The following is a 26,545-nucleotide window of genomic DNA, read 5'->3' as shown; positions in this document are numbered from 1 at the left end:
ACAAGTGCTCGGACCTGGTGCACTGGGAAGACCCAGAGGAATCGGGTGGAGAGGGAGGTGGGAGCAGGGATCGGGATTGGGAATACATGTAAATCCATGGCTGATTCATATCAATGTATGACAAAACCCACTGAAATGTTGTGAAGTAATTAGCCTCCAACTAAAAAAAAAAAAAAAAATGGTGAAGCTGGTAAAAAAAAAAAAAAAAAAAGTCCAAATAATTCCAGGGCAAAATGTTACTTAACAGCAAGAGATCCGCTTCACATACCTCAAGAACATCGAACTTGGCAGTTTTCACTTTGGCCCAAGTTTTTTTCAGTCGAGAGACAGGGCTCATGTTCATGCCAGCTTCCGATTACAATGGAAGGCGAGAAAAAGAAAGTGGAAACAGAGAAATCAGAGAAGTCATTCTAAGGTACATTCTGAAAAAGTGTTCATTACTAAGTGAAAGGGAGTTAGCTTTATTTAAAAAAAAACAAAAACAAAAAACTTGCCAAACGATTTTCCAAAGTAGTGGTCCCATTTCACAGCCCCACCCAGGTCTGAGAATTTTACTTGGTCCATAATCCTCACAATATTTGGTTCAACCAGTCTTCTTAATTTCAGTCACTCCAGTGTGTGAATGTATTTCACTGTGATTCTAATTTTAATTTGTATTTCTCTGATGACTAATGATGTAGAGCTTCTTTTCATATACTGTCTGTCCATCAGTATATCTTCTTTTATGAATTGTTCATGTATTTTGCCCTTGTTTTCATTGGGTTATTTGTCTACATAGTATTGCTCTGTAGGGTCTTTTATAGAGTTTGAATACAAGTTTTCAGCTAGATGTATTACAAATACTTTCTCCTGTGATATAAATTGCCCTGACATTTTCTTAACAGTAAAAGAGGGAAATTAGGTAATCTCCTATTACCTAGACTGTGGACCTTTCAAGTCCCTGATTTAGATGACCTTTCTGTTCACTATTTTTGTGCAGTAAACCAGATAATAAGCTGAAGATTCACCAGTTATTTTTATAGGGGAAACAAGGAGGAAAAAATATTTTTTTGAAGAGAAAAAGGGATTCGTGAGGAAGGTTATTAAAATTAAAATTATTGAATTAAATTCAGTAGATTCTCTGGCTTCAAACTGACCCTGATTCTAAACAGCCAGGTAAATATTCATGTATTTACTGAGTACTTATAATGTGTGAGATAGCCATATCATTTATCATATAAATCAGGACATTTTAAATGAAACAGTTGTTATCAATAATCATAGCAGGAAAACAGGTGTAAACTGGAAAAAAACAAGACACAGTGTAACCCCCATGCCCTATGTTTATTGAATGAATAGTCACTGGCACTAAAAATCCTTGTGAGGCTAATGAGGTCAGCAGATGATAAGTACTAGGAACATGGGTAGTCAGAAAATGTTCCAGTTTCTCAGGCCACCCTCTTGTCTTACCAGTGGAATCACTTGATTTACTCTCAGATCACATGTTTCTATAATGCTCAATACACAAGCTGCTCAAACGCTTTCTAAAATCCTTAATTTAGGCAATCTTTTTTTAAATCTATCTTTTATAGATAAATATTCAGATGAAGATAAAGTAACTAAACATATTCCATTAATTCTTATACACTTATAAAAGATTAAACATATTTGTGTCAGTTTGTATATTTAAAGCTTTCTGATCATTCTGAAACAAGTCTGGATTAATGAGTACAGTTTTCATGAACAAAACTGTACTATTTGCTAATTCTTAGTGGGTCCATTTCACAGAACCTATACAAAGGACATGTATCTCTCAGAAAGCACTCACAGATTATTGCCATCAAGGAATTGAAGTTGCCAATGTTAAAACACTCCCGAGCCACGTCAATGAAATACTCAATCATCCTTGCTCGATGCTTCTTCTTTACAGGCTGTATACAATGAGAAAAAAGAGAGCAGTTGCCCAACATGTAGGCCCAACAAATATAAAGGAAGTATGAAAAAGTAAGATAGAGGGCTGGGAGAAAAATCCATTTTCTCACCATGCAGATTTCTGTAGCAACCAAGTAGCTGAGACGATTAAACCATTCTACGTAGGCTTCTAAGTTCCGTGTTTTCTTCCGTTCACTGTAGCAACTCTATTGAGAAAGTAAAATGAGCAGATAAGTTGGAGGAAAAAAAGGGCGTATGAGGCTCTTGTTTTTGTCAGATGTGGGCCTTTATTCTCAGTTTACGAATTAGGAAGACTTTTGAGGATGTGCGGGAGCAGCAGGGAGGGGAAAAAGAGAACAAATCACTAATAGTCTTGACTCTCCTGCATGTGTGTGTGCTATGTCACTTCAGTCCCGCCCAACTCTTTGTGACATTCATGGTCTGCAGCCTGCCAGGCTCCTCTGTCCGTGGAATTTCCCAGGCAAGAATACTGGAGTGGGTTTCCAGGCCCTCCTCCAGGGGACCTTCCTGATCCAGGGATCGAACATGCGTGGCTTAGATCTCCTGCATTGGCAGGCAGGTTCTTCACCACTAGTGCCACCTGGGAAGCCCATGACTCTCAAGACAGAAATATCGGTCTCTTAGTATAGTCCTGTGAAAACCTGAAGATCTAAAATTCTATTCTGCTGCATTCATGACAGTGCCTTCTCTCCCAGGAAACCAAATTAGTCTGGGTGAGAACGGTTCTCAGAAGCACCATCCCAAAAAATTATATATATATATATATAGGAGAAGGAAATGGCAACCCCCTCCAGTATTATTGCCTGGAGAATCCCAGGGACGGGGGAGCCTGGTGGGCTGCCGTCTATGGGGTCGCACAGAGTCGGACACAACTGAAGCGACTTAGCAGCAGCATATATATATACACATATGTCTTGGCTGCATTCTAAAACGATCTTGACCAATTAATAGGGGTGTGAATACCTACTGCTATTCACATAGCATGGAGAAGCTGAGAGTGCAGAGGTCTAGAAAATTTTCTCTTAAGATTAAGTCTAGGAGACAATTTTGGAACACTGTGTAGCAAACACTAATCTCTTCCAAGGTAGGTAAAGAGGAAGTTTACACCATCCTGGTTTTTGGAGAGTGACACATTGTTCAAAAGCAAAAAGAAGTTAAGCTCATCTCAGAGTTCAAGGCCAAGCTTAAACAGGTTAATTACACCCCTCTTTCCTTCCTTCCAAATGAGGCAAACAAAAAAGTCCACTAGCCTCTATTGCAAAACCTGATCTTCACTTCCTGTACTGAGCGAAACTATTCTAAGGCCGGAAAACAGCTGCTGCCCCTACTCTGAAAGAGGAGCTTTCATTAGTGGGTGATACTGTCTTTGCCTAATACTTCTGGAGGTAATGAGAGGAAAAGTTTCTTATGTGTGTGTATGCTGATCTTACAGCCGTGCGGACCATCAGTTTCTGACTATATGGGCTTACTCAGGCAATAAACCTGTCATGAGGGATTCACCTTAAAACAAGAGGCAGAGCAGCGAAGACCTGTCCTTAGCACACTGGACATGCATCCTGTCTTTACCGCCTCTGCTACTGTTGAATCATGAGCAGGGCATCCTCTCGTATTTTCTCACTGACTTAATCTGCTAAAACCATTATCCTTTATCTCCTACCTTCATCACCACAAATGCTTGCATCTACTTGCTTATTAAATTTCCCAATAAGGAGAAAAAGAGGATAAAAGTTGGTGATAGGGTAAGAATTCTGTTACGGCACTTGGAGACCAGACTCAAGAATAAAAATGCGATGAATCAGACATGGCTGGGAAAAAAAATCTTTCTGAGGGACTTTCCTGGTGGTCTAGTAGTTAAGATTAAGACTCTGTGCTTCCACTGCAGGGGGCATGGGTTCGATCCCTGGTTGAGGAACTAAGATCCCACATGCTGTGTAGGATGATCCAAAAAAAAAAAAGACTCGTGCACAAAGTCCAGGCATACCTCAGAGATATTGTGGGTTTGGCTCCAGACTACCGCAATAAAACAAATATCGCAATAAACAGAGTCACATGAATTAAAAAAACAACAACTTCCTGATCTCTAAAACCTAAAACAAAATTGTTCCAATTTCTGTCTCTCATACCCACTATCATGGACTAAAGAATTCCATTTCCAATTTGGGGGCTAACCTCTGGGTAGACCCATTACCTTGTCATTGTCCAAAGGGTCCTTCTGCACAAAGGCCTGAACAAATTCTTCTGGGCCAATGTAATTGAGCCTCTCCTGAAACACAAACCCAGCAGGTCAACAGTATTGAAGAAAAGGAGAAGGAATGGTCTTTCCATTCTATTACTTTCTGCCACTATCCTCATTTTTAACAGGCAGCTTGTAAAATGAGCCTTTAACCTTCAAAACTGTCATCATCTTTAAGCTCTGAGCAGAGACAGTTTTCTGCTTGGGTCAATGTATACTAGAAAAAAGGCTGAGCAAGTTATGGAAAAATTCATTAGAGGGGGAACATGAGGAAGGTCAATAACCTCTTTGCTCTTGCTTAGTATTTATTTTCAAGTGATTTTCAGAATATCAGAAACAGTCATACGCAAATATCTAAACAAAACATGCTGCAGCTATTTCATAGATTAGCTCCCATTTGGATTATTTTCACCTCTCCCTTGACATTACTGCTGAGAAACATGCTATCTGGTTACCACGGCAAACCAAGTCTGGGTTATAAAGGACAAGGATGACAAAGGCCTCACCAGCTCTATATGAGTCAGCTGCTGGGCCAACGTGTAAGGGTCACTGCAGACTGTGATGATGTCCCTTTGGATGGACTGTGGCTTGGTCTTGAGGACTGTGAGTCGATCCGTCGACGTGGAACTGATTTTGGCCAGCACCTCCTCGTACTGGCTGAGAGCGGCCAGCTTGCGGATCAGACACTGGATCATCTGCTGGACATTCTTCCGATACGTCTGCCAGGAAACAAGCAAAGGATGACCTCCTCGCTCTGCCTGTGCATCCGCGCCACAAAGTCAGAGACTCTGTACTCGATGCTTTTACTTTGATGCTGGACAGCCGCCTTGGTGGAGGGCAGTTAGAGGATTCAGCTTTGCTCTAACAATTTAAAAGACATATATGCATACAGTGTCTTTTCAGACCTACAAGATTTAGTTCTTTCCTTGGGTTGCTCTTGAGAGTGTGACTCAAGTTGGGCCATGAAACTACCATAATGATATTTTCGATGAGCTATTGAGGGAATTCCATATAATAGGAACTGCATACAACTAATGTTCTCTGGACTAAAATAGGAACGTACTGGTTTTCTTCTGGGAGGTGAAGATGCACAGATCTCAAGTCAGAGCATCGTTTTCCTAATTCTTTTTCTTTAGGCCCACCTTCTTGATTTTTCTACTTCTATCATTCCCGATCTCATTCATCTAAGTACAAACAACTATTTGAAAGAAATACACCATCACTTCCTAGTCAGCCCCTAACCGTCTTCCTGACGTCCACATATGACACGAGTTTCCACCAAAAGAAGCATTGGATATTCCTTTTTGGTATCTGACCTCCATTTGGCTCATGTCTGTTTCTTTTGCACTCCTGAGTCAGTGCTAATGTTTACAATCAAATTCTTTCACATGGCAATTCTCCCTGTAATGATACTACCAGCTGTTGCCTGGTTTGTGACTACACCGTGCTACAGCCACGCACTTAAGATAAATTAGTATTAAAAGCAATGCACATATTATAGATAAATGTTAGCCTCTTGACTTTTAAAATAGTTATTAAGTCCAAAAAATAACTCCACAATCAATCCATAGGGGGCAGTTATCATGATGTAAGTTAAGGGTGTTCTTTTATTCTTCCTTTCCAGCCAGACATTGCCAAACACTTAGCCATCTAAGTAAATTATCACGCTGGTATCACAGAAAGGCACACAGGCTAATTCATTGCTAGTGTGGTCCTTAGGTTAAAGCCCCAAAGGAGGACAGTCCCAGTGAATTTCCAGATGAAAATCCTACATCCATGCTTTACTAACTTATCAGCTCCTTTTCAAAAAGTACCACAATAACATTTTCTAAGATTAATTACCTGAAAATTAAATGGCATCTTACCTACAAGTCTAAGAACCATCTTTTTTTTTTTTCCCAACAGTGGTAATTTGTTTTACCAGAGCATATTATAAAATTTTAAATGAACAGATGTTTTCATACTTAAAAGGAGGAAAATTACAAACAGGAGGGAATGAGCAATTCTCATACAGTCAAGGGGAAAGAGCACACACAACCTTCTTTCTCTTCTCTATTTGTCTGGCATATATTCCACTGAGTTCTTTAAACTGGAGCATTAGATGACCTTTCTCCCCCTTCTACATTCACAGATCACCCTAAAGTCACTAATGAAATACCTAAGTGTTTAAAAAATTGAGCCTTCAAAGAAGCGATCTTCCACACAGCACTAAAGTTATCAGTTTAGAAGATGCTATCTATTTGATAATATGCTTGTCACTCAAAGAAAATGCCTCTTTCTTCAGAATTCAAAGCACTTCAGGCCAAATTGAGGGATATTTTAAATTCTTCACCTGGGGGTGAGCAAAATGGGTAAGAGAGGGTCAAAAGGTAGAAACTTCCAGTTATAAAATAAGTCATGGGGATGTAATGTCCAGGAAGGATGGTGACTTCAGTTAATAATACTGCATTGCAGATTTGAAAGTTGCTAAGAGATCTTAACAGTTAATGCAAGATAAAAATTTTGTAACTATGAAAGGTGACAGATGTTAACTAGACTTACCGTGGTGATCATTTTGCCATGTACATAAGCAATGAATCATTATGCTGTACACTTAAAACTAATACAAGGTTATATGTCAACTGCACCTCAATGAAACTAAATAAAAATAAAAATCCTTCATCCCTATTTCCTTTGCTTCTTCTACTTTCATAATCTTAAGTTACATAAAAATCCATCAACTTCAAATGGTTTCTGCGGTCTATGGTCCCAAATGTCATAATAAGTGCTCCCCAGGTGATTCTGACACACAGCAAAGTATATCTGGTGAAAGATTCTTACTGTACACTTAAAAAGTGCTTTTTAGGGAAGAGGCAGAGGAATGTACAGTGGAGGATTCACCTAGTGAGCAAAAAGCAGTAAAATATAAGGAGAACATGTATGCAATAGGTTATAGGGGAAAGGCCATTCAAATAACAAAGAACGAGTGTGTGTGCAGGTGCACACGCAGGGGTGTGTGTGTGTGTGTCTGTCTGTCTGTCTGTGACAGACAGAGAGGAATACGTATGTGTGATACGTATGTGTGTGACCTCTTTGAAAAGTTTGTTGTTGCCACTTGACTCCATTTGAGAAGCCAAAGCTTGGTGTCATTAAGCATGCTTCCTTCCTGAATCATGGATTGCTAAATATGTGCTTAATCTTTTTTATAACTTCAAATGCCAGTGTCAGTAATTACCTGGCAAATAAAGATAGAATAAAGACCAGCCCCTTAAGGAAGAGAAAATTGCATTCTACCCACAATAGTCATTTGTCATGTAATTCAATCATCAGTTTCATTTTGGGTTCCTTGCAGCCAAGTCCTAATAAACCTGTTCATCTTGGGCAAATCCCGAGGCAGGAAACATATTAGGTCATATTATGCGGAACTGTTCTAGCAGATTCAGAACTCAACTAAATTACATAGAGGGCACACCTGGATCCATTGACTGCCAAAAAAAAAGCCCCAGGCACGATGCAACAAGTCCCAACCCAAGCTCACACTCCTTCCCAAGAAGGGAGATCCTTTTTCCAGTGGAGGGAAATATGTTTTCCTATTCCACTAATTGATTAGTTTGTTAACTCATTCATTCATTCATCCATTCAAACACTCCTGAGTGCCCATTAAATGCCAGGTACTGGGCTAGGAGTTAAGGTGCTATGTGAGCAGAAGGGGCACAGCATGGAGTCTAGAGGAGGGAAAACAAGTCATAAAGAAAGTAATTACTAATCACAGAGTGCTATGAAGAAATTTGTGGTGGGAGCCAGCAACAGGGAGTGACCATGGCTGGGTGGTGGGGGAAGATCTCTCCAAGGAAAGACACTTCAGCACAAGACAGGTAAGTGGCCTGCCAAGCACAGAACCGAGGATAAGAGCATCAATCACAAAACTTTACAACATTACTACAGGGGTTACCTCTAGGATTGATAGAAATGAAGGAGGAGCAGAGAATTTAGAGAACTTGCCAAAGCACTCAAATCAACCAGCTGTCAAACCATGGACCATTTCTGAATACAGGCTGTAAGTGGCTAAAGGAATAGCATTTCACTTTAAAACCCAATCAAATGATGGCAGGTGACATCTCTCCACTCAAGCCCTAGATGAATCAACCAACTCTGTGGTTACACTTGGCTTATCTTCTCATCTCCTCTTTTCACACTTTTAACTCTCTGAAGATGTCAAGGTTTATCAAGGATTTATTATGAACACAGGAGGGCTGAGAAGAAGTACAGGCATAAGGCTGTCTGGCTTCCCTAGCTTGGTTCCATACAATTCTGGGATGGCTTGATCCTGTTAAAAAGAGATTGGACCCAATCTGGCCAACACAAAGAGCAGCGATCCCCTCCTGAACTTCCATGACAAGGACAAAAAGCCATCCATCTGGCACTGTATCTGAAAAAGATTTTTAAGGTATTCCTTCGGGAAAAAACAAGGCATCATTTCTACCTTTTAAAAAGGCGATAGAGAAAAAGGAAGCTGACTGCCACATCAAGTTAAGTATCTAAACACAATTTAACTGAAATGAAGCACTGCCTGACTCAGGGCTTAGCCTTCACATAAGAAAAAGTCCTTATGAAACCACTAATCTTTTGAGCGGCTTGTCATAAACTTAGGTCACTGAGCCGGCCCTGCTTCTGCCAAGCAGCATAGCAGCTTAGCCCTTTAAGAAAAGATTTACTAAAAAACAGTGATGCCTAACTTTTGCCTTTATGATTGATGAACATACCAATTCCTATCTTTCTAGAACCTGTTACACACAAACTAGCAAAATGATTAGAAGTGTCAGAATTTGCAAAAGGACCCAGGGAACCACTCATTCAGCTTTGTAGAAGTTATGGCTGTTCTAAGCACCAGTGTTCAATATAAAGTCATATGTGCTTATGTGCTCAGTCACATCCAATTCTTTGCTACCCCACTGTGCTCCTCTGTCCATGGAATTCTCCAGGCAAGAACACTGGAGTGGGTTACCATTTTCTCCCCCAGGGAATCTTCCCAACCCATAGGCCGACAAAGTCATAGGGGAACTGTAAAAGGATTAATTCCACTTTCATGAGAACATAAGAATGTACACATTTTTCAAGTGTTAATCTTAGAAAAATTTGTCTGATTTTTTTTAAGTTTGGGGAAACAGTACTAAAATGTATTCACCAGAAGCAGACAGAATAGATAGGGTGTCTTGTTATAGGATCTTGACGGCACATCACTGAAAGAATGATTTCTCCAGTTAGGGGACCCATAATGGGAAAATGCATTTTAAGACAAATGAAGCAAGACACCATTGGCTATGCCAAATGTTTCATCTATCTTTTTTGAAGGTTGTATCTGGGCCTAAGTAATGTGTTCCCTGGAGCACGCTAGCAACACGGAAACTACAAAGGCCTCCTTGCCCAACAAGCCTCAACACAGAATACCAGTCCTCCAGGCTTGCTTCAAAGAGGATAACCTTGAATTTGTCATAGCTAGTTAGTGCTTATCAAAGGCTCAATTGAGGAACGTGATATTTACGAAAGATTATCTAACAGACTTATTTTCCATCTCCACCTAGTCTAGGTGCTAGCCTTGAATCAGCTTCCAGGCACAAGACTTGAATCCTTTTATCTCTGTCTTTTCTACTCCTAAAGAATTACCTTTGCTAATTTATAATAATCTAATGGCTGCAGTTTTTACCAAGCAGTATTTGTTGCAAACACAACACAGAACAGTTTCCATGATCATATTTACCAAGTCCTTGCAGGACATTCTTAAAAAATTTTATTTAATTCTTTGAAGAACTTGTATGGTTTTGCTCCTCTGATAGTGAAAATTATATCACCAACTGTGTTTTCCTTTTACCTAGAGATTACAGTGAAATACAACAATCTTGTCCTAGTCAACTGGTTCTTAATGTTAGACTATTTGTTTTCTCCTTCCCATGATACAAACTATTTCTGATTTAGTGATATATTCCTTATTATCTGTTAATATATAAATATGCTATTTTACATGTATGAGTATTTATAGCTCCTACTGTGATATCCTTTATCTAACTTGCTAGATCAAACCTTTTTGGAAGGAAGAAAGGTATAAATAAAACAACATGAAAACACACTTGCAACATGCATCCTCTGCATGAACTGACATGAACATGCCCCCAAATTAATCACATAAAACTTCAGATCACACCCCTTTGAAGTGGGATTGTCTAATCAGCTCCGTTTGGCACACCAAACAGAACAATACTCTGTGGAGAGGACTTGCCCAAAGGCAGAAACCCAGGGGAGGCAGTGCGGATACCAATGCACAAGTCAGCACCACTTCCCAACCAAAACCCTGCCTGGAAATCCGAATGACTGTACTCAATTCAGGTTACCAACCTCCTCGCCACTGGCTATTCGGTGAGCCAGATCTTTTAAGTTTCTCATCATTCTTTCATCCCGAAAATCGTAAGGAAACGTTTCTGTCCATTCTGTCAGGAGTTGAAGAATCTTCGGTGCAATTTTTCTTATCTGATTCTAGGGAGGAAAAGCAAACTGAATTTAGTAATAGCTATCAAATGAATAATTACAAACAATGTTACTGATAAACTTCTAGGGCAAAGTCTTTTGAGGCTAAAGAAGCTCTAGTCCCCCTCTCCCAAGTCAATGTCAAGTGCTACCAACTTCAGGAAGGACCTAGACTTATGGCACTAGACTTATATTTGTTCTTTATATCATTCCCCATTCCCTTTGCATAGCCATAATACTCCTCAGCCCAGGGAGAAGAGATGGTTACTTCAGGAGACAAACTTCACAAGATTTAAGCCATAAAGCTACCAAACCCAATTAAAAAAAGAGTAAAGTGCAAAATATATCATTACCTTATCACTATTAGGATCACTTAGTCTCTGGTGCTCAACACACAAGTGGCAAACTTTGGCCATTAGCTCATACGGATGCATAAATAACCGAGAACTCAATAGGAAGGTAAATATGTATGTCCTCTGTGGCAAGAGAAAAAAAAAAAGTTATCATGGTCAGATCCTACATCTGAAACTAGCATCTTCTCCTAAACATGATACATCATATATCAAGTTCTCCTGATCAAAGTGAAAATGCTGTAGTTTCAAAAGTGATGCTTACTAGTAGGAACACAAGATGGATTTCTCCTTTACCTTCTAATATATTTTTTCCCTTAAACCATACTAATAATAACAGAAGTACAGGATAAGCTGAGCTACTAAATTATTCACAGCACATTTTTACATCTATCCTCTGGAGCCTGCATATCAGGAAATATAACTCAGCCCAGTAAAGAAGAATGAAATTCAGCCCACGGAGATCAATCTAACTTACATACACCACCCATAGAGAATCTTGTTCTGCATCCAAATAGTATGGTAACTCAATGGAAATTAAAAAACAAAAAGCAAAAAACCACCCAACCCACATCAGTTCAAGAATTGTCCAGTGGGTCCAGTATTACACACTGGAGCATTTGTGTGCTTGTCAGAATATTCAAAGACAGGCATTCAAGTCATCTGTTCACTTGCTCAAAGGCTAAGCAATTTGATAAAACATAATATCACACTATATACTTTTCTTTAAGCACACTGTCTCCCAAGAAGCCAGTAATGAAGTAATGCTTATTTGTTATAATAGCTTCAGACTCCCAATAAAAAGAAAAATTCCATGGGTTTTTTTCTCCCCCTGAGGCACCCTTTTATAGCTCATAAACACTTACAGGGCTGAACAAGGGATGCCTTCTACTTTTGATTACAAGTTTTCCCTGTGTGGCAACATATTTGAAAATGCTATGTAACAAATCACACAGAGAGAGAGAGAGCTCAATAAGAAACACTATGGTGAACTCCAGTGGCAAGCACAGACTATCGTTTGCACACCAAGGTCATTATTATTTTTATAAAAGCATTTGAATCCAGTGTCTGGATATTTTCATGAAATCTTTATCAACAAGCAGCTGTTGAGTAACGGGGTCAGCCATAGCACAAAGTGGGAAGAAACATCACTTGCTCTAGAAATAGAAAACCCGGGTTTGATTGCTGATGTCGGGCATGAGACCATGTGCCAACTGAATCCCAAATTTCAATTTTTTTCTCTCTGAGTCTCTTGGAATTGCTCTAAAGACTGAGAAAATACAAATGGATCTCCTGAATTAGAAAGGATTACCTTTCAAATGTCAGGGATTAAAGGAAAACATAAGCATATTATCTGATGTCCAATCTACAAAGAACTGCATTTTGAATGTTACTCGTGTTCTCTTTTCTACGAAGCTTCCCTGTGTCGCTTCACCTTTCTCAGCATAGTGATGGTCTCGGAAACCAAAAAGGCCCTAAACATTCGAGGAGCATCCAAGGTTCTCTGGCATTTCTATTTAAGGATCACAGTACACGCACAAGTCAAACCTTATAGTTATTTCATTTAGATGGTTCTGGACTGTCTACCCTGTGATGGCAACCCTGAAAAGAAAACTGACATGCAGACCTATCATATCCAGGCTCAATCGGATCTCAAAGCACTCAATAATCAACATGCAATTTCTTGTTAGAAAAACTCTTAGCAACTCAGATATAATTCTGTAGCATCTAGGGTCCCTGTATATTCTATTATAATTTCTGCTGGATACCAAGGATACGTTTCAGAAACAGGTGAATACTTACATCCGGATAATAATCCACATTGGGTACCAAGTGCTGGATGAGCGCTTCCAGAGACCCGGAGAGGAGGTTGTTGTCATGGTAATACAACCCTCCACAGCTATCCTCTGCAGACTGATAAAGGTTTCGGTTGTAACCACTGCTGTCAAACATGGCAGAAAACGGAGGAGTCTGAGGCATGCTTTCCTAAAATGAATAAGAAAGGAAGAAACATGTTGTCAGTAATAGGCAGTCCCAAAGAAAAGTAAACTTTAATAGGCATGAGGCTTTCACAGTCATGAAGAACAGGCAATTTTTAACCCAGATTACGAAGCAATCTCAGAACCCATCAAGAAGCACACTGCTTTTGAACAGCACATGAATGCATATTTTTGACTACCAAACTTGTCCAATAAAATACCATGAAATACTTGGATCAAAGGCTCCAATATACCTAAAGTCAAGTCTCTGGCTGCTGTGTTTAGATCTTACTCCTTCACATTTGGTTAGGAAGGCAGGGATGGGGGCTGAGCTTTAAATTGCTTTCTCCTCCCAGTCAAATATCATCCTAAGGTGGAAGCCTGTACCTTCAAAGTTGGCAGGGAAGAATTACATAATGCTTAAGAAATATTGAACTAGCATTGGGCATATTAGGAGATAACCTAAAAAACTGAAAAACTAAAACCTAAAAGAAGCCTAGAATTAAAGTGTGTGTGTGTGTGTGTGTGTGTGTGTGTACACATATGTGTGTGTGTGTTTATGTCCTTGTTTAGTCGCTAAGTCACGTCTGATTGTTTGCAACCCCACAGACTGCAGCCTGCCAGGCTCCTCTGTCCATGGGATTTCTCAGGCAAGAATACTGGAGTGGGTTGCCATTCCTTTCTCCAGGGGATCTTCCCGACCCAGGGATCGAACCAGAGTCTCCTGCACCGCAGGTAGATTCTTTACCACTGAGTCTCCAGGGAAGCACTGTGTAAGTTTATAGAGGCATATATATATATATCAGGAGATTTAATGACGACTCCCCAGCTTTCCCTGGAAGTCTGATGCTATTCATTTTCACCCCTTCATGTCAAATTCTTTCAGGGTGAAGGGCTCTATAAGGCCTCATTGCTCGGTAAACACACAGGCTGAGAAAGCACCCGATTTAGGAACAAGGAGCGCTGTGAGGTCCTCTCCCTCTGTGCGCCTTCCTGCTCACAAAGCCCTCGTAAGACGGTGTTTGGTGGCAGCCAGACGCTCTTAAGTTATTACTTGGATTCCGAGGGACGAGCTCCTATGCCCAGAACAGACTCCCGTTTCCGGCAGCCCGTCTGGACAATGGAGGCATTCAGGAGCTGCAGAGATGGAGGGTTTCAGAGGCAAACAATGAGGGAAAGACAAACTCCAGGGCTTGGACTGACAGGCCCAGGGTGTTTGGAGGCTGCAGGAGGACACAACCTGGACTAATCCTTCTTTCCAAGAGGCTTAAGATATTTGCATCTGAATAGGGGCAGGGAGTGAGGCTATACATCCCTCTCCAAGCACCTCTGTCCCAGGTCCCCCCCTTGCCACCCCTTGCCACGTGCCTGGGCAGGGGGCCATCGGGGCTGGGGTGCTGGGAACAAACAACACCCACTGTAAAGCCGCCCTGGCAGTTGAAATGGCATTTAGGGAAGGAAGCATCAAGAAAGTGAAAAAGGAGAAAAGTAATAACTTCAGTATTTTGTGGTCCATCCCATCCATAAACCAAGAGAGGGAGAATATAAAACCATCTACGATGAAATAGCACAGAGAAAGATAAACCTCATATGCTACTGCTTATATGCAGAGTCTTAAAAAAGCGATATAAATGAATTTATTTACAAAACAGAAACTGACTCACAGACAATAGAAAACAAACGTCTGTGTTTACCAAAGGGGAAAGTTGTGGTGGGAGGTGGTGGTGGGGATAAATTAGGAATTTGGGATTAATTGGTATGCATTACTATACATAAAATAGATAAACAACAAGGACCTACTGTATAGCTCAGGGAACTATATTCAATCTCTTGTAATAATCTATAAAGGAAAAGAATCTGAAAAAAGAATGCAGGGATGTGAGAGCTGGACCATAAAGAAGGCTGAGCACCAAAGAACTGATGCTTTCAAATTGTGGTGCTGGAGAAGACTCTTAAGGGTCCCTTGGACAGCAAGGAGATCAAACCAGTCAATCCTAAAGGAAATCAACCCTTAATATTCTTGGAAGAACTGTTGCTGAAGCTCAACACTTGAGCCACCTGATGTGAAGAGCCAACTCACTGGAAAAAGACCCTGATGCTGGGAAAGATTGAGGGCAACAGGAGAAGGGGGTGACAGAGGACAAGATGGTTGGATGCCATCACTAACTCAATGAATATGAGTTTGAGCAAGCTCCAAGAGACAGTGAAGGACAGGGAAGGCTGGTGTGCTGCAGTCCATGGGGTCACAGAGAGTCAGACATGATTTAGCGACTGAATAGCAACAGTATATTTATGTGTAACTGAATCATTTTATTGTGCACCTGAAACTGACATAACACTGTAAATCAACTATACTCCAAAAATATAGTCACAGATGGGAAGAAAGTGAGGACTGAGAGTCGCTCTGTCTGGGGAGACCGGTAACCACCAGAGTCATCGCTGCCATCCCTCTCGCTTGGACAGCACATGGTCATAATGGCCAAGGGACCAGGAACAATCAGATGCAGACGTTAACACAAATGCTCTCCACTTCGTTGGTAAGATCTTATACGCAGGAATCACAGTTAAATAAACAACTTAATGCTAACATTTTATAAGGCAATGGACAAAGTATGCTTCTGTCCTTTTCAAACTGCCAGTTTTCAATGAGTCTGTTTCACATGCAATATCATCTTTGCAAATGGGTTGTCCCTGGTGGGAAGAAAAACAAGAGACCATCTGCCGTTGCCCTGAGGAAGTCAAAACATCCTTAAACTGGGACACCAGAGACTGAGATGAGAAACACCTAAAAGTTACAGCCTGGAAGGAACCTTCCATTTGGATGTGGTCACCTGCCTCTGGCTTAAAAAAGCTTTAGATGGTTAAAACCACACAGTATCCTTGGCATCCAAGGTTGACAAGTGGAACTCACTCCATCATGCCCTTGAAGGTTTTTTTAATTTTTCCCCTTCTGCCAAGAATCATGAATTTTCCTTGATTTTTCCACTGACTCATTGCTACTGGAACCATCATAGTAAAGTGCTTTGGGGAGACAGCTGGCCAGGAGTTGGGAATTTCAGACAATCAGAAAGTGCCAAAAGTTCAAAAGGACCGTAGGAAATCAACTAGTCGAAGATGGAAATAGGTTTCATTTCACTTTCTAACTGCAATCCATCTGAAGTGGTTGCCCAGAGGCCCTACAAAGAGTAAGGATTCAAAGGCTGTAACTAGGTGGGGAACATATGCTAAGGATTTAGCATCTAAGGCTGTAACTAGGTGCTAAGGGATCAGCAATGACTGCAAAACAGTTCTGCAAGAAGCCAAGGTCCAAGAGCCATGACAGTCAGGTCCACTCTCCTCTGTCAACCAGTGCACAAACTGAGACCCTGTGCAGTGAGGAGAAGTGACCAGATTAGGACCACACAGTCACGTGGCTACAGCATCAAGTGAGCCCAATGGAACTTTCTCGCATCTTGCACACACACACCCCTGTGGCCTTTGGTTGATTGCCAGGAATCACTAACCCACAAAATGGTCACAAATTACTCAGAATTCCCTTTCAAAAAAATCAGCACCAAAAGTACTTCTTAATTATTTACTCCCATAAAGCGGACAAGGATCCAGATCTGGACAAGGACGCGGACTGTATGAAGCCCTCATCTGGGGCTTAAGAGCCTTGAAAACTTTGGAGAGTCACTTACTCACCACTAGATATAGTCTTCACCTGGAAAATTATTTCCACTTTTTCTCTCTCCTTCCAAAATTCTAAATAATAACAAACTACCAATTTCTTTTATGGCAAGGTTAGAGCATTTTTTTTAGAGCAATGACAAAAGGCATTTGTATTGTTCCTGGGAAAAGTGTACAAAAGTATCAACACACCAAAAAACACCAGGTACCAAAAGAAAATACTGCAAATAGCAAAGGATGGTAAACTGAGATAAGTTAATTGAGGTTTTAGTTTACTAAAAATCAAGTTTTAGTTTAAAAAAATCAATTTAAGAAGAGACCATGTCACTGGTTGCGTTCTGCCTTCTAATCAGCCCAAAGTTCTGTTGCTGATCAGCTGATTGATTTGACCACAAACCATCTTGATAATTCCACTTGCATAAAGTGTTTCAAACCCAGGCCTTCACATTCCAGGTTCAAAATTTACAACTCTGCATCATGCTATACTGCAAATGGTCTTCTTTGAACTTCTAATGTTTACCCATAAAATGAAAAGCCTGTCAGTCTGTCCCAAATTGTAGTCTATTAGAGTAATTTATATGCTTTACAAGTTCTATATAAATCCTTGCTCCAAAGACGTATGAAATGCCATTAATTACTCTTATTAAAAAGCAACACTGTCAACAGAAGTATTTAAGATACTGACCTTTGCCATCGAAGAATAATCCCCTCTAGTCAGAGATTTCAGAGATTCTAATATACACTTCTTTGTATTTTAGTTTCTTTGAAATTGGGATTCATTAGATAGTTGAGTGACAAGAAAACACATTTAACCATCAGTCTTCTTTTTAGCAATCTATAAAAGAGCATCTTATAATGGGTGACATCTTAGATTCATTGAAATACAGTAATATTTGCTTGTGTGTACTTTAGAGAGTTCCAGTAAAAAAAAAAAATCTGATGAGATAAAATGACACAAAGGAAGCTCATAGATCACAGTAGGGATCACTAATTTCTGGACAATCTCTAGCAAGTGGCCAGTCATTTTTCTGGAAAGATCAACTGCCTTGTGTAATAGCTGTATTTGTTAAACAAGGGGAAAGGTCAGCAGAATGGCACAAAAAGTACTGATTGTGAAGTGGATTTTTAAATACTTCCAAAGATAAACATAGTGGAATTTTTTTCTCTCAAGTATCTCTCCTCTTGTTACCCACGTCAGGAAATACTGTTTATTTAGCATTACTCAAACTTGATGTCCAAGACTTTAGTTCAACTTGCTATAGTTCTAGAAGTAAATAGGGAGGCTCAGAAGATTAAATATTGGCTTGGTTTTTGTTTAAGAAAACAAATTCGCAGAATGTCAAAGTACTGGACACGAGAATCCAGAGAAGCATTTAGCCCCGGGTGCTATTAATTCCAGGAATCCTTTGCTAACGTTACCCCAGTGGACAAAGGACTGAGTTTAAGGTAGTTCCTACCCACAGCTTCCATTTCTTTTCTTTAATCTCAGTGAAGCTCTGGCTTCTTCTTATCTGCAGCAAACCTTCTCTTTACAGCTCTCACAATTACTATGTTCTGTCTGTTGGGTTCTGTAAACTCTCAATTTACTTAACTTCTCTATCCTTTCCAACATAATCTCAACACTAACTTCTCCATCCTTCTTTAGCACATCCTCCACCAAGTTTTCCATCCCTCTTTAGTACAAATTTTGCCCAACCCAATGTACCTGCTGTGGGGACCAGCTAACAAAAATTCTGGTTTAGGAGAAATTCACTTTTTTCCAAAATTGAAATAAGTGAAGGTATTAAGTGCTGTGCTGTTCTCAGTCTTGTCCAACTCTTTGAGATCCCATGGACTGGTGCCCGAAGGCTCCTCTGTCCATAGGATTCTCCACACAAGAATACTGGACCAGATTGCCATTTCCTCCCCCAGGCGATTAAGCACTGTCCTTAATTTGCTGGTTAAGTCAAACTTCAAAGCAGTTAACTCCTTTGGAAAAAGTGAGATTTATGTGAGATGCTTGAAAAAGCTGTTGACTCTATTCAAATGACTACCAGGAAGATAAGGCTTAAGAGACACGTTAATCTCACAAACGGTTCTCACCTTGAAACATTTCATTTGTAAACCAGTTGCTGGAGACCCAGAATATATTCTATTTGGCCAGTGGCTCTTAGCTTTTTAGGAAGATCATAAACTTCTCTGCAAGAAATCAACCAACAAATGTGTATATACTTTTAGAGAGTTCAGATCTCAGATTAGGAAGTATGTGTGCTGGCCTGTACAGAACTTGGATCGTATTTATTACCCACTTCCTCAAAAAAGGAGAACATGGTGGTTCTGAAGAGAACCTTGGTGTAACACATTCAAAGCTGGCTCCTTAGAAAGCAATAAATATTTGTTTTGTTTTGTTTTTTTCTAGTAGTACTGATCCAATGGAGTTAAAGAGAATGAAAAAGACACTTCTTTTTGTGGGGGAAGAGATAATTAAATAGGCCTTTCCACCCCTCCTCCCACACCCTCCACAAATTGAGGACTTTGGAATGGAGAGAAGGCAATGAGACAGTGGGAAATGAATTTGGTTTTTAAAACAATGACCCACGATAAAAGAAAGCTTTGAGTTGCTAGAATTAGCATACAGATTACAGGTTCTTCTGGGAAACTTCTCAAGGGGAAGTAAGTGATATCCAACCCAGGTATACAAGATGAATGTTCTTTCTTAAAATGAATTTGGGAACCTGGAAAGTTGGTTGACAGACAAGATATCTCACAGGAGCAGCTAATTCAGTCACAAAGATATATCATGTTCTTTCAAGGACCCTGCCAGAGTTCAGCGTGACATTGATCCAGCAGCAAGGAAGCAGGCTCTGGGTGATTTAAGGGATGAATGGATTTGAAAGGCATGCCTAATGGTTTCAAACCAACTAAGGCACCAGATGAAAAGCGGCCTTTTCTTGAAACAGCAGACTGTGTTTAAATCAGCGACTGCTTTTGCACAAGGTTATTTATGGGGAGGCAGGTGCATGAGGCTAAGGTGGTTTCAGGTGACAATGCAAATTGGAAAAGAGGGCCAGGAAAAGATGGGTGTGGGAACTAAATCAAAGGCCATCCTTCAACATCTGCTTTAGGTGTTTTGTAAATCTCTACCAAGATGTCAAGTCAGCATTTCGTTTACACCCAGGAGAATGAGATCGCAAAGGATAGGAGTGCAAGAAAAAAAGGTGTATTTCAATCCCTATTTCATCATAGAGTGCCTTGGTGAGATATTTAATAAATCCAATGCCTTTGCATTGATGGCTATCCTTTTGCTTCTGTTAAAAAATGCTGGGCATGTGTCCCAGTGAGGTAGAGGATAGCCACTTTATCACAGTTGAACTTCGAAACCATATTTGCTTAGTAAGGAGAGGCTTAATTTAAGATCCGGGAATGACTGGTTCCCAAATTCCCATCTAGATTCCAGAGGAACTTTGCCCTTCGGTGAGAGGCTACCACTTCCCTTTCTCATTTGAGGTTCCAGAGATGAGAATGAAAAAAGGGTTCACATATTTCAACTTGACTCCAAGTGGGATCTCAAGTACTTTTATCCTCCTTCAGGCACTGCGGAATCTCAGAAGACAACAGCCAACAGTAGGCTCAGAGGGTGTTTCTCTAATTATGGATCTGAGTTGGAAGAAAGCAAAATCAAGTTTCCAACACTAGCTAAAACATGCTTATTTTGAGCTTGAAAGCATCTCAAAGATTATCTTCTCATTGCTTCCTAGCAGAATCTCTGGATGCTAGAAAAGCTACACCTCTGCTAACCTGCTTGGAAAAAAGAGGTATTGTGTTGCGATTACAAACAATACAGAGTAGACAAGTAAGAATTGACTCACCTCTTTGGCAGGAGAACAAAAAGTAAGTAACTCCCAGATAAGTACATTCTTTGGAACTGAGCACCAAATGCTTAGGCGATCTCACAGTCAAGGGGAAATAATCAGTATTTCTGAGGAAAGAAGGTCCTATTTCTCTCTACAAGGATGAAATAGGGGTATTTCCTGATTTGTTACAGGTTTCCATATAAAAAATGAATCTGCATTTTGCTTCATTTGTCCTAGATGCTACCTTTTTTTAAAAAAAAAACTAATTCCTAATTAATGAAGGAAAAGAATTCTGACTCAAATAGTTACTATCTTTGGTCTCCCTGAAAGAAAAACAAAGCTAAACTTTGTCATCTTTTGACTTGGGAATATCTTGTCAGCAGTTTATCAAGACACAAAACAACAATTCAGTACATGGAGACTATAAATAGGCCTGGAGAATCATTTAAAACCTTTCTATGAGATAAATCTTTACTATTTTTTTTTTTGTAGGAACTGATTACCGTGCATGTTGATATTCTTCCTGCACTGTTTTTCATCTACAACTTCCATGCAGTTCCTGAACTTAACAGTAGATGGCGCCATGTTCCTTGTCGTTGAAAGGGCTGGTGCATTCTAGCAGAAGCAGTAGGCGCTGGTTTAGAAAAGTGAAAGGCTAATTGGGGTTCTGGGGGAAATTTTGTGAGAAATTGGTGTTTGTGATTGTAGCAAATTACTCAACTTTGGAAGGTGGCATTGCTCATGATATTCAGCTGCAAACATACAAAGCCAGTCAGTCTTATTTCCTTATGTCTTGAGTGCTGTTTATGATGAGAATTAATTGTCATTTTCCCAGAGGAATAAAAATGATCTTCTGGATAATCAAAATCATCATCATCTAATTAGGGGCTGTCAAAAAGAACTTGCTGAGGTATTTGAAACGTTCTTTTTCTGGCCAATATATCAGCCACTTACACATGTAGCTATTGAGCACCTAAAACATGACTCATGCAATTTTTTTGTTTTGTTTAACTTAGTTAAACTTAAGTTCATATATCCCCATGTGGCTAGTTACTGAACAGCACTGGCTACCATATTGAACAGCACAGAGATAAGTAGTGGAATCATCATTCACACATGATAGATTTCAAGTCAAATTACAGAATATCAAATGGGGACACAACCTTAACTAAAAGAGTTTATGTTTCTAAACCCAATTTACCTCAGTAGGAAAATAACCTGATACTTAGGTTACTAGGTTATTTAGTAAACAAGTATAATTTTCTATTAACATGGTTACTTGGATAGTATTATTTTTTTGACTGCAAGTTCTTGAAAAATTACCCTTATTCGAACCCCTCCTCCATTCTTCCCTTTAAGATTAGAAGGATATTAGTGCTCTCTATAAAGCGCTTTCCTTTCTTACAAGACTAACTTGCGCTTTCTCTGTGTTACAGTAATTTTCATACCAGGGTTTCCTAATAAAATATGAATCAACTGAATGACTTCTAGACATAGACATACCTTGAAACAAAGTAATATACAGACCTAAGGAAAAATGACTGGTCAAAAGATTGGTTTTAAGATGATTGGTTTTAACAGTAACACTAATTTAAAAGGTCAAAAAATTTTCCTCTTTCAGCCTTCTTGAAAACCAGCATTTTTAAAAACACTTGTAGGAGAAAAACAAAAGGCAGTTCAGGCAAATAATAAATGTCTACATAATTTTCATCAATAAGAAATTTCACTCTCCTGTCTTCATTTTTGTGTACCCAGAAAGTAGCTGAACATCTAACCACAGATCATTACTTCAGCCTTCATTCTTCCACAGCCAATAAATGGTGCAAATGAATGAAGTGATAGTATAGCAAAATAAGTCAGCAAACAGAGAGCTAAAAGAGACTCATAAATCATCTAATTTGATAACTCATCAATTTCACAGATATTGCAGGCATAGAGAGACAGGGAGTGACTTGTTAGGGCTGCAGACTGATTAGAGCCCTAGTCTCTATTTCCAAGGCAGAAACCTGCCTACAGCACTTGGCTACATCTGTCATTCTAGAATAAGTGGGTTGCACAAATCTAATTTTTATCAATTTAACTGCAAACCCAAAAGTACAACTGAAGGGGAGGTAACATCTGAATTCAACCACTAAAGACAAAAACCTCATCAATCTTAAGCAGTATTTTCAATAGTACAGGTTGTCTCATTACGACCACATGAAATGTTATAATGGCTTTTCCATTTATTATCTGTGGCATCAGAATCAAGATTCTAAGTCCCCACTTTAGAGATTCCAGATTCTTCTCCCAAGGAAGGGAGGATACCCTTATTTCCTCATCTCCTGTCCAAGCAGATACTCTCTCTGGGGTCATCCGAATGCTCCTCCAAAGTCCAATTCTTCCAGGCCACCTCTGGAGGCTGATGAAGTTGAACCCACCTTTACCTGTGCCGTATTAGGTACCTTACCAACACAGACCATCACCTAGCTTTGCCCTTTCAATTTTCTTAACCATTTCTCTTTTCTCCTAGAGTGGTGTTATTCAATTAATTTTTTTTTTTTTGGTCTATTGTAGCTTATTAGCTAGTAGCTAATTTTAGACTGTAAGAATGCAGTGTCAGTAATAATATGAGAAGTGTGAATTATGATAAATAATATTTAAATATTTAATATATGGATGAGAATAAATTAAATTTAGAAAACAATAAATATAAATGGTTTATGAGTTTCTATTCCGAAAGTCAGTATGATCTCAAGCATCAGATTAAGTGTCTAGTGGAGCATATAAAATAGAGCAAGACTGAAAATGCACCAAGGGTGAGACAAATTCTAAGACTTTAATAGTCTATTAGACCACTGGAAAGTACTAGTCTTAGTAGCCAGAAATGTTGCCACCTCTAGGAAAACAAAGGATTGACCAAGATGTAGTAGAAGAATGCCAACAAGAAGCTTGCTAATCAGTAGCTGATCATCTCCACTTTTTGCCTGAAAGGCGTAACAGAGCATCAACTGTGAACCCTGATTTCTGTCAAAAATGCCCCAGGTCCTCCCTGGCCCAACCCCCTCCCTCCTCCCCCCCCCCAAATAAAATAACCATTAATAATAGGATCCAACAAGCTGCCACACTTTTTAATCTGTTATGAAAATCTCAACAGCCAAGCATTTTTATTTTTATTTCCTTTTAGAAGTCACTTCTACATTTGTTCTAAACCTCACCTGACTAAATGTTTTCCTCCCAAATCTCTGATCAGGCATATACTCTGGTGAACTGTAACCTCCCTGTTTCTTAGCCTAGGCTTATCACCATGGTCTATGTTTTAAATTAAGACACAGCCGTCACATGCTAAGCTCTAGCCGCTGTCTTCAGAAGGAAAGAATAATTATTCACCCCATCTGAGTCTGACTGTACCAGACATTAATCAAGAGGGCAAAAGCCTGATCCCTGAACTCTTCCCCTTTATGCACCCAGTTCAGAGACCCTCCCAGGCCATCAGAGATCATCGAGGTCTAAATATAGATCTACGCGCACCAGCAGTCCCTGACCGCAGTCACATGGTGCTGCTGACGAAGGACTCCTTGGAGACGCTTTCGACCCAAACACACGTACACAAATTTGTGTGCATATCTATCCATATACACTATACCCGCCGAATTCGTTAGCAGAGATGGGCATATCCATCCACTCAGAAAAGAGGGTCGCTCCCTAGAGATGCCCTCTTGGTACACTTGCGCCACTCTGCACTGTCAGAGGACTTAGCTACGTCGCTGTCGCCTGACCTGCGCGGATCACGTTGGGGTAAGGTGGGAATCAATACTCCAGTGGTGCGTAGACAGACAGACACACCCACGTACCCTCCAGCCCCCCTGTTCGGCTTTTTCTCAGGAACAGCACTGAAGTTTCCACGGTTCCCCCAGAAAGGAGCCTCCCTCCCGCCAGCAGCCCGCGAGGCTCCCAGGTACCCACAGTTCAGATTACTATCTCCCAGCCAGGTGACCCGAGACGACTCACCTGAGCTCAGGCAAGAGCAAGGGGACACTCTGTCCCAAGTAGCCAGCTAAACGGAGGAATTAAAGAATATCACCGTGTCAGTGGTGAGCACCTGACTTCTGTTCCCTTGTCTCTTCCAAGAGTCAGACCTTAGATTTTAAGGCTCCGACACCAATAATAAACAGCACCCCTCCCCCCCCCCCCCCCCCACGCACGAAAACTAGCCGAGAAGTAGAAGGAAACAACCTAGGAAGGGAGAAGAGGATGAAGAAAGGATGAACAGCGACTAGGACTCGGATAGATCCTCAAAACCTGTACCAAGATCTCGAGACAGAAGGCCTGGCTGTGGGATCCGGTTGAGAGAAACAAGGCAAAAACCTAAGCCTGTCCCTTCCTGGACCCCATCGGCTTGGGTCCCGCACCTGTTGACACCGTGACCGCTCCCAGGGTGGCCCCAGACGCCCTCGGCGGCCAGGCAGGAGAACTCCCCACTCCACTCGCTTTCGCGGAACGCTCTGCACCAGGAGCGCTCGCTCGCCTGGCTCTCCCGCCGCCTCCAGGGGCACCGACGGCCAGAGCGAGTCCGAGAGCCTGGGAGAGGGCAGCGCGCAGCAGGGTCGCGCGTTCCCGCAGCCTGGCTCTGGTTTCGCCCGGGAGAACTACTGATCAGGAAACCACTCACCTGCAGATGGACCCCGCGTCCTCGGCTTCCCGACTGTTTTCCGTGTGCCCACCAACGCAACCAAAGGACAGGGAGCGAAAGCGCGCGGGAAGAAAGGGGGGGAAAAAAACCCCAACTCTGTCCAACCACTCCCGTGCCTTGTTTATACTGAAACTACTGCCGCGGCCGGGGCGCACACCCACTTGGCTCCGAGGGCCCGCCCCCGCCGTCAGCCCCGCCCCGCGCCCGTCCTCACGGGCCAATCACGGCGAAGATCCCCGCCCACTCCGCCACCGCCCCCGGCGCCCGGGCCCCGCCCACGCGTCCCCAAGGGCCCGGGACTCCAGCAGCGAGGTTGCCTCGGTGACCTCCCACGCTGCGGAGGCCGGCGGAGCCCGGCGCCGCAGTGTTTACCAACGCTGGTTCGGCTCGCTCGGACGGCGTGCGCTTCTTCCCAAGTGCACCTGCCGGAGGCTGTTTGTGCAGTCATGTGTGTGCCTGTGTGTGTTCGTTTACTTGTGTAAATACCGGCCCGACTTGTTATACCGTCTCTATTAACATAATTATGAGCTAGAGGTTACTGTCCGTGTAACTTTCAGAAGAGAGCGGAGAGAAACCACAAGAACATTCGCTCAGTAAATATTTACGGAAAGCCTGAGTGCTAGGGTTGTGCCAAACGCTGGGGGCACACTCCAGGTTGGTCCCTGCCATTATGAAGCTTACAGTCTAGTGGAGAACAAACATTAAGAAAATCGTCATCCGAACAAAACGTAAAATTGAGGCTGTTACAGGTGCCACAATGAAAGGGAACTGTGCTGTGAAATAAGATTCTGGAGGCAAATGTCTTGCTGTCATGGTAACCTCATACTTTATCATTGGATACTTGATAACTATTTTAGAAAAAGAGGTAAAACCCCCAGTACTTCACCTTGTATGAAGAAAAAGAGCCTGGAGGGAAGAAAAGATGAAAAATAGGGGAAGGAAGAGATGCAAGAAAAGAACAAAATCTTAAAGCATCAGGAGGATACATGTGAATGTATGGCTGAGTCCCTTTCTGTCTACCTGAACTGTCACAACATTGTTAATTGGCTATATGAAGTGAAGTGAAGTGAAAGTAGCTCAGTCCTGTCTACTCTTTGCCACCCCATGGACTGTAGCTTGCCAGGCTCCTCTGTCCATGAAATTCTCCAGGTCAGAGTACTAGAGTGGGTAGCCATTCCCTTCTCCAGGGCACCTTCCTAACCCAGGGATCAAACCCAGGTCTCGATTGCAGGCGGATTCTTTATAGTCTGAGCCACCAGGGAAACCCAATTGGCTACATGCTCCAATACAATATAAAAAAAAAAAAATACACACACACACATCAAGACACTCTTGCCTGCTATGTGAACTTGGATAAGTAAAGCAGCTTTCTGAGCTTC

The 26,545-nt window shown here is 41.1% G+C and overlaps 1 protein-coding gene across 2 annotated transcripts in view; it reads right to left on the bottom strand.

The window, feature by feature from the left end:
* The window catches only part of RASGEF1B (RasGEF domain family member 1B), a 39,783-nt gene extending 14,496 nt beyond the window's left edge, over positions 1 to 25,287 (bottom strand). Inside the window, exons 1-9 of one of the 2 annotated variants that reach the window (XM_061145708.1) lie at positions 25,146 to 25,287; positions 12,817 to 12,999; positions 11,017 to 11,139; positions 10,535 to 10,672; positions 4,672 to 4,884; positions 4,121 to 4,195; positions 2,022 to 2,117; positions 1,808 to 1,910; positions 269 to 348 (exon numbers count right to left, since the gene is read on the bottom strand). In XM_061145708.1, the coding sequence (XP_061001691.1) occupies positions 269 to 348; positions 1,808 to 1,910; positions 2,022 to 2,117; positions 4,121 to 4,195; positions 4,672 to 4,884; positions 10,535 to 10,672; positions 11,017 to 11,139; positions 12,817 to 12,993 (1,005 nt within the window). In that variant the 5' untranslated portion in view covers positions 12,994 to 12,999; positions 25,146 to 25,287. Of the gene's footprint in view, positions 1 to 268; positions 349 to 1,807; positions 1,911 to 2,021; positions 2,118 to 4,120; positions 4,196 to 4,671; positions 4,885 to 10,534; positions 10,673 to 11,016; positions 11,140 to 12,816; positions 13,000 to 17,346; positions 17,497 to 25,145 lie in introns of those variants that run through there. The other variant, XM_061145707.1, reaches the window with a different exon arrangement.
* Positions 25,288 to 26,545: the final 1,258 nt, after the last annotated feature.

This window comes from Dama dama, chromosome 6 (assembly GCF_033118175.1).
Source record: "Dama dama isolate Ldn47 chromosome 6, ASM3311817v1, whole genome shotgun sequence".
In the NCBI taxonomy this organism is placed as follows: Eukaryota; Metazoa; Chordata; class Mammalia; order Artiodactyla; family Cervidae; genus Dama; species Dama dama.
Note: the sequence above shows the minus strand (reverse complement) of the source record. Positions and strands in the feature narration are given on the sequence as shown.